General features: G+C 36.6%; 1 protein-coding gene across 1 annotated transcript; it reads left to right on the top strand.

Annotated features, from left to right (window-relative positions):
* The first annotated feature begins 5,176 nt into the window (after nucleotides 1–5,176).
* On the top strand, nucleotides 5,177–7,266 carry LOC111910877 (uncharacterized). Its single transcript, XM_023906682.2, has 5 exons — nucleotides 5,177–5,471; nucleotides 5,679–5,790; nucleotides 6,060–6,163; nucleotides 6,725–6,779; nucleotides 7,007–7,266. Exons 1-5 carry the CDS (start codon nucleotides 5,192–5,194, stop codon nucleotides 7,143–7,145), a joined length of 690 nt encoding a protein of 229 aa, XP_023762450.1. The 5' UTR covers nucleotides 5,177–5,191; the 3' UTR covers nucleotides 7,146–7,266.
* The last annotated feature ends 279 nt before the right edge of the window (nucleotides 7,267–7,545 follow it).

Below are 7,545 nucleotides of genomic sequence, written 5' to 3'. Positions count from 1 at the left end.
TGGACTCGGCGAGTTGGATGAACAACTCGACGAGTTGGTTGAAGATTGTCTTGGACTCGGCGAGTCTGTTCTTGGACTCGGGAGTCAGGTCGCGAAACCCTAAACCCTTTTGAGTTGAGACTCGAATCAGTGAGTCGGGTGGTGACTCAGCGAGTTGGGCAGGACAGGACTTGGAACTAGTTGGACTCGGCGAGTCATGGACTGACTCGGCGAGTCGGGTCGCGAATAAGAAAGTCCCTAAGCTTGTGAACTCGGCGAGTCTTTAGGAAGACTCGGCGAGTAGGGTTGACCTGGAAGGTTGACTTTGACCAGAGTTGACTTAGTTGACTGTCAGACTAAGTGTTATATGTATATTGATAGCTCGGAGAGCTGGAGGAACAGCGGTTCATGGGTTTGTCGAGTTGCAGCCAGAGGTTTATCAGCAGGGCTCAGCAGTTCAGGTGAGTTTCCTTTCAGTAGGAACGGGTCTAAGGCCACAATGCCGACCCGTTTAGCTAGCAGTAGTTTCGGATGTTGATCGGATACAGTAGTTAGTATGTTTGATGCCTTCGTGGCTCAAACAGGAATTATGTGTTATGTGTTCCGGGCTACGGCCCGATGTAGCATGCAGTATATGTGAGTTTATATGATATGCTGTAGTCAGTTAGCTTCGGACTTCGGTCCGATGGAGGGGACAAGGTCCCAGATAGTCAGCTTCGGACTTCGGTCCGATGGAGGGGGCAAGGCCCCGGTCAGTTAGCTTCGGACTTCGGTCCGATGTCAGCTTCGGACTTCGGTCCGATGGAGGGGACAAGGTCCCAGATAGTCAGCTTCGGACTTCGGTCCGATGGAGGGGGCAAGGCCCCAGTCAGTTAGCTTCGGACTTCGGTCCGATGTCAGCTTCGGACTTCGGTTCGATGTAGGGGGCAAGGCCCCGTTAGTCCGGACTTCGGTCCGATGCAGTGGGCAAGGCCCAATATGTGCTTTATATGTTTTGTGTGATATGTGGTAGATTGGGGGAGCTCACTAAGCTTCGTGCTTACGGTTTTCAGTTTTGGTTTCAGGTACTCGGTTTTCATTAGAGGAGCTCGGGAAGATTGCAGAGCACACACCATAGTCAGTTAGCCTGGGAATGTTTGACTCTGATAATGATATTATGTTTTGAATTTAATACTCGAAAGTTATGTTTGACTTATGATACGTTTTATAAATCCAGTTTTAGTAATGATTTAAAAGAAAATTTTTAGTCGTGATTTTGGGTTGTTACAATATATGATGACATTTTGACAAAATTAATGCTCAACTCATGTCAAAATAACTAGTTTCACCAATCACCATTACTTACATACCTAATAGACCCCTGAATGTAACACAAATAAAGAAAAATAAAAAAAAATACTTTCCATGACTCAGATGTTCAGCTAGGGTTATTTTCTTTGTGAATGACTATTCTTTTCTTAATTGACTTTGGAAGTAGGCTTGAGGGAGTGGGTGCAGTAGAGGATGCACTTCCTTGCCACATCAGCTTGAAATATCGCCCCCTCCCTGCGTTTTGGTGTGGTAGAGACTGTCACACCCCCGAATCGGACGGTGGAAACGTCTGAGGGCTCTTGTGACTCGAATTGAATACCATCACAATGAATATACATGAATCATAACATAATTCAACACCATGCATTGGAATATTACAACTGATATTGTTTACATTCGGTACATTGCCTTAGACATTACAATTCCATAACATAAAACTGTCTGATAGATAATTTAAGCAAAACACCATGACATTTCATGATACTTATTCTTCGGCTTACCTGTTACCTGAGAATACAAGTTATTTTGAAAAACGTCAACATATGAAATGTTGGTGAGTTCATAAGTAATGTTATGGAAAAATGATTTTTGTGAAGTTTGAAAAACCCAGAAAATCCGATATTTTCTGAAAAGAGTATTTGTTTATAAAAAGTGTGAAGATCCGTAAATATGCTTGTCGATTTTGAAAACATGTATAATTGTTGAACTTTGTATACATCACATAGGTGAAAATGTTGAACTTCCCGGGAAAACCCGATGTTTTCCCAATACGTAAATTACATGACTTGTTTATTTTTATACCGATACGACGAATGTTTTTGATTACCCAGGTGACATTGGATTAATTAGGGTTTGTGAGTTGTTACAATCACACATTAATGAAAATGACTAGTTTATAACTACAGGTTACGAACGATCCTTAAGGCGTCGTCCATACTGCTCACATAATCCAACCACCCTGACTTCTCTTGATTAACGCCACGAATCTGTGTACTTGAATTCTCATAAGCCGGTCAACCGAGGAGAAAAGGAGGGTACGAAGCCCTCTCTTACTTCCATGAGTTATTCCGGGCTATCGGGAATGCGAAAGACACTTGGCCCAGCTCGCATTTGACTTCTCGACCTCACTAGCAGTACTAATGGACCACTAGGGCCCAATAGCACAATAGAGCTATTGAAAGTCCTTTTACATGGAATTGGGTCATAGGAGGCCCATTAACACATAAGCGCGTTCCCTTCGGGCCCAAAAATCATGTTATTGGGCTAGCAATGCCCAACAAGCACGATTTGAAACTTTCAAGCCCAAAGTTTGTATGTTGACTCATCATAGTTGTCGCGTGTTTAACGAATTACTTGGGTTATTGATTTTTGTTTTGTTATTGATTCAAGACCGAATCAATCGTTTTGTAACGATATTTGTTGTTGAGAGTGTATTTGTTTTTCTGTTTCGTCGGTAGTCGTGGATCTTGTATTTCGTCTTAATGAATTAATTTGTTTAAAAGTAAGATTTTTACCTTTTCACAACCTTTCTTTTATAAAAATAACACTTTTAGTCCTTTATATAAAAGAATTTCATTTTTAGTCCTTAAAACATTTTTTTGACACTTTTGTATCATAAACTTGTTAAAAAGACATTTTTAACCCAAAATTTATTTTGTAAACAGCTTTAGCCCTTCTAGAATGATGTTTTCTCGGTTAAAATCCCCAGTTTCGCAACTTTTATAGTCTTGGCCTAAAATAGAAAATGTTTACATTTTTGATCCTTTTTGAATTAGAAAAGCATTTTTGACCTTTGAAATGGTTTTATCTCACTTCAAATCCCCTGTTTTACAGAAAATTGCATTTTCAGCCCCTCAAACTTATAAATCTCGCATTTTGAGGCTTATTGGGCCGAAAAGCCCAAATCTAGCCCATTAGGTTCAAAATTTACACTTTAAGTCCCTTAAAAATGTTGTTGTTCAGAAAAATTATTATAGAAACTGTTTGGAACCTTTTGACCCTACAGAAACTATAAATTTGTCGGTTTGTACCCTAAGTTTTGTATTTTTGACATTTTAAGTCCTAAAATGTGTTTTATGTTAGGATGTGTTCATCCTAACCTCATAAACTATTTTTATTGACTTGATTAGTGTATAATAACTTAAGTTATGTTTATTTCCTTTCTCATGACTTAGATCTCAGTTTTTACACACTTTTTGATAACATATTCATTACAAAACACATGATATCACACACATACATGCATCAAATCTCACATAGCATACATTTACACATAGATCTACACATTTACTTGTATTCTCCCCCATAAAACTCATAACAACCAAAAAGGAAGGGGTATGAAACTCACCTTGAGTGTGGTTTCGGTTTTTGGTGGAGAAGATGAAGAAAAATTCGATCCTAGCAACCTTTCTTGGAGGATCTCGAACTTAGATGCTTCTAAGGTGCAAGATCATGAGTTTGAATGAATTAAGAGATGATTCTTGAATTAAAGGAAATAGCTAGATTATGGATCTAACATCAACTTACCTTAGATGATGTGTTTATGGGTTAAATCTCCTTGAAAGCTTCCTTAATCTCGAAAATATGGAGAGGAGTGGAGAGAGTTTTTTTGAGAGAATTGTGAGTGAAATGTGTGTGTGTGCTTGGGTTCGGCTGAGAGCAAAAGAGAAAGGAGAGAAGAAAGGTTTTTGAGTTAATTTGCATGAAAACATGAGATGGTGCATGGGAAACCTATGGATAAATGTGAGGTGGCATAGGAAAAGTCAACTCTCCTTCTTTGGTTGGGCTTGGGTCGAGAATGGAGAGGGGAAAAGAAAAGGATTGGGCCTTGTATGCTTAAGCCCATTTCATGGTTATGTTGAGTGATGTTTGGCCCAAATAAATATAAATATGATTTTTTTTTTATGACCTATTAGAGCTAAATTAGGTTAATTATAGCCCAATACGGTCCATTTAAATATTTTGTTTCATTCTAGGCCCAATATGGCCCAAAATATTAAAATAAATGAAAGTGGGTCTAATTAGAGCCCATTCAAGAGTTCTAAGCCCAAGATAGTCCAATTGGTAGCTTATTGGCCCATTGGGCCCAATAAGGAAATCCTAGTCCAAAATGGATTTAAACAAGGATTTCTAGGGTTCTCAATTATTTGTTGACTATTTGCAGTGCATGTATGATGTGTTTGATTGAGATTTGGTTGTTAATGAATAAGCATCTTACATGCTTTCCTATTGTTGGTTTACATTTTTTATCATTGTTAAATGTTAGAAGGCTTCAAATTCATAGCTATGACAGAGACCGCACTGTGACACTCCAAAGGAGCGCTGCTCTCTTCCTATTGACATTCCAATTGACCGTTGATTGGTCATATGTTTTTTTTTTTTTTCTTTTTTAAACATTTTAAAACGAGTGTAATATAACATATGGAATATAATATAAAAAAAAATTGTTTGAGAAAATCAATAAAATGATCTTTTGTTTTTGACAAAAAAAATGAGGGTGGCACCACTCCTTGGGTGCGTCATAAAATCACATTTCCGTGGTTATTGTTAATGTGTCGCCTACGTGACAGTGAAGGAAGTATAATTTTTATGACACCACTCCCTCTGGCCTAAGCCTTATTTGGTTTTCCATTTAAGGTTTATATTTCACCTGTATTGCTTATGTCGTACACATACTTCAAAATGGAAATATTTTTGTTTTGGATCATCAATTTAAGACAAACACTACAATCCGTTTGTTATATGGTTGGTAATGAAATTCAAAATTTCACATGCATTTTTCAGTTGAAAATCATCCTATTTGACCACAAAAGTCACATGTACCCAGTTGCTTGCTGTTATCCCTTTGTCATATTGTTCATAATAAATTTCGAAATTTCACAGAATCATATACTCATATCATATGCAATTTCAAGTTAAAAATCAAGCTATTAACGATCACCTTTCACAACCATTTTTTATGAGCGGACAGTTATACCCTTTCTTTTATTTACACTTTACCCCCTCTACACTAAAAGGCGTATCAGATTATCAGCCGTTCCCAATTTCCTACTTTCAGCCGTCCCCATCGCATCTCCGGCTTGTTATACCCCGTCGCCGCCTCCGACTTGCTCCGCCACCGTCGCGGCCTGTGGCTTGCTCCACCGCCGTCGTCCACCATCTGCCTCCGGTTTGCTTCACAGGTATCGCTAATTTCCAAACAGCCCCTGAAAACATTTTTTTAACAAAAAAGCCCGATTTCTCTGATCCTTTTCACTTTCAAAGCAAGCTGCCTATGCTTTCATTCCTTCCGTTGCAACGCGCGTTTTTTATACAATTTTGAATTTTGATACCTTTTCAATTTTATTAAAAAATTAAAAATTCTATCTTTTTTCAATTTCATCATCAAGGGACTATAAACAGCCCCAACCCCAGATATGCGATTTTCAGTCTTTCTTGCGTCGATATTTCGCCGACTCTCTTTCTCTCGTTAGCTCTATTGGATCTCTTCGTATTTGTCAGGTATGTATCTCCGTATTTAAGATAGCTTAATCGATTATATCTGCTCTGGTTTGTAAGTTGTCTTCGTTTAGATCCGATTTTGTTTTCAAATCAAATTGGTGTAGTGTTTCATCGTTCTGTTCCCCACCATTTCGATGTTTTTCTGTTAAAAATTGGAGGAATTAGGGTTTTTGACAACTTTGTATGAATACTCGTGGTGATGTGAAAGTGAGTAGGAATCATCCGATGTTATATGAAGTTTACGAATTGACAATTTGTTTATGTGATAGGGACATGGATAGCAAGGAGCAAAGTGAGAAATTGAAGAACTATGAAGCTCAATACGCCAATTACTTGAAAGCAAAGTACTTCTCGGATAAAGATATCTATGGAGGTAAAATTCAGAACTAATGATTTTGCATGATTGTGTTTATGTTTGTTTTCTCATTTCAAATACTGGATTATAGATTTGTTGATTTACATGAATAGAAAGTGAACTGGATATGGAACGAAATGGAGCTTGATTATCTCCAATGTTTATCAAAGTGAAAATAGTAAACAGACTTTGCTTTTGGTGGATTTCTGCTAAATTTTGTTAACAAATTGAGAAATTTGTTGTTTATTGTAATCTGATTATATCGTGGTTCTGAAATTTGCAACATTTGTTTAACCCTATGATGTTATTTGCTTTCCTTTTGGGCAACATGGTGGATGGAGTTCTCTGAGCAACCCCTCTTTAATTCACAGATGTGGTTTTAAGTTTTAACCCAAAATTACCTTCATATCAACTGACAAATAAACATTTTAATTAAAATAATAAAAACAATTATATGATTATCTTTCATCTTTTATACCAAAATCACCTGCACACTTATACTAGTGAGATAAGTTCATGATTATGAGGCCATTAAATAAATAACTGGATCTTAAAATGATGAAATTAAATTTAATGCAGGTAATATTTTTGAAGAGAAGACAACGATAGGCGGAATGACTATTAGGGCAAGCAGGTAAATATTTTTATTAAATCCACAAGTAACAACTTTTATATTTTGCAATTAAAACATCATTCACTAAGGTGTTGTTTCTTTTTGTCTTAATTCCCAAGTGTACTATCATTTTCTCACATATATATATATATATATATATATATATATATATATATATATATATATATATATATATATATATATATATATATATATATATATATATATTTTAATTTTTTTTTTGTTAGTGAGCCTGGGACTAGATCTTATGCGGATCCTGTTGGATATTGGAATGAGAAGTACGTGCTTCGTGTAGAGCCTTCAACAGAGACAACAACAACAACCAACATTTCAAATGGAAATCACTCCTCTAAAAATAGTGCTTAATCTCGATCTGTGTGTAAATCATATGCATATTTAGGCAGTTTTTAATGATGCACAATGGATTTGTGGGATAAAAGTAAAAGTTGTTAATTGGTGGTATTTAAACATGTTCTAACTCACTAAAGTTTTTTTTTTTTTTTTCAGACGCAATTTTCTTGCTTAATAGCTACCATTATGACCAACTGTAGCTTTTTCAGCCGGTTACCTCCGCGTGCCTAGGGGTAACCGACTGAAAAGGCTAGACTGTAGCTGGCCATATTGATACTTTTTTAACAAAAAAAGTGAGTTTAAGGGTCTAGGTGGCCAAAATAAACTTAAAATGACAAATTGTATAGATTGGCTCTACAATAATTAAAGGGTTAATGTTACTGTAGCCTAAATAATTATCAGTTTTTATTTTAAA

This window comes from Lactuca sativa, chromosome 4 (assembly GCF_002870075.4).
Source record: "Lactuca sativa cultivar Salinas chromosome 4, Lsat_Salinas_v11, whole genome shotgun sequence".
NCBI classification, from domain to species: domain Eukaryota; kingdom Viridiplantae; phylum Streptophyta; class Magnoliopsida; order Asterales; family Asteraceae; genus Lactuca; species Lactuca sativa.
This window is presented reverse-complemented; position numbering and strand designations above follow the sequence as displayed.

Coding starts and splice junctions, on each gene's coding strand:
- LOC111910877 (XM_023906682.2), top strand. CDS start 5,192: ATGCAATTTCAAGTTAAAAATCAAGCTATTAACGATCACCTTTCACAA. Junction 5,791..6,059: donor GATCTCTTCGTATTTGTCAG/GTATGTATCTCC, acceptor TTTATGTGATAG/GGACATGGATAGCAAGGAGC. Junction 6,164..6,724: donor GGATAAAGATATCTATGGAG/GTAAAATTCAGA, acceptor AATTTAATGCAG/GTAATATTTTTGAAGAGAAG.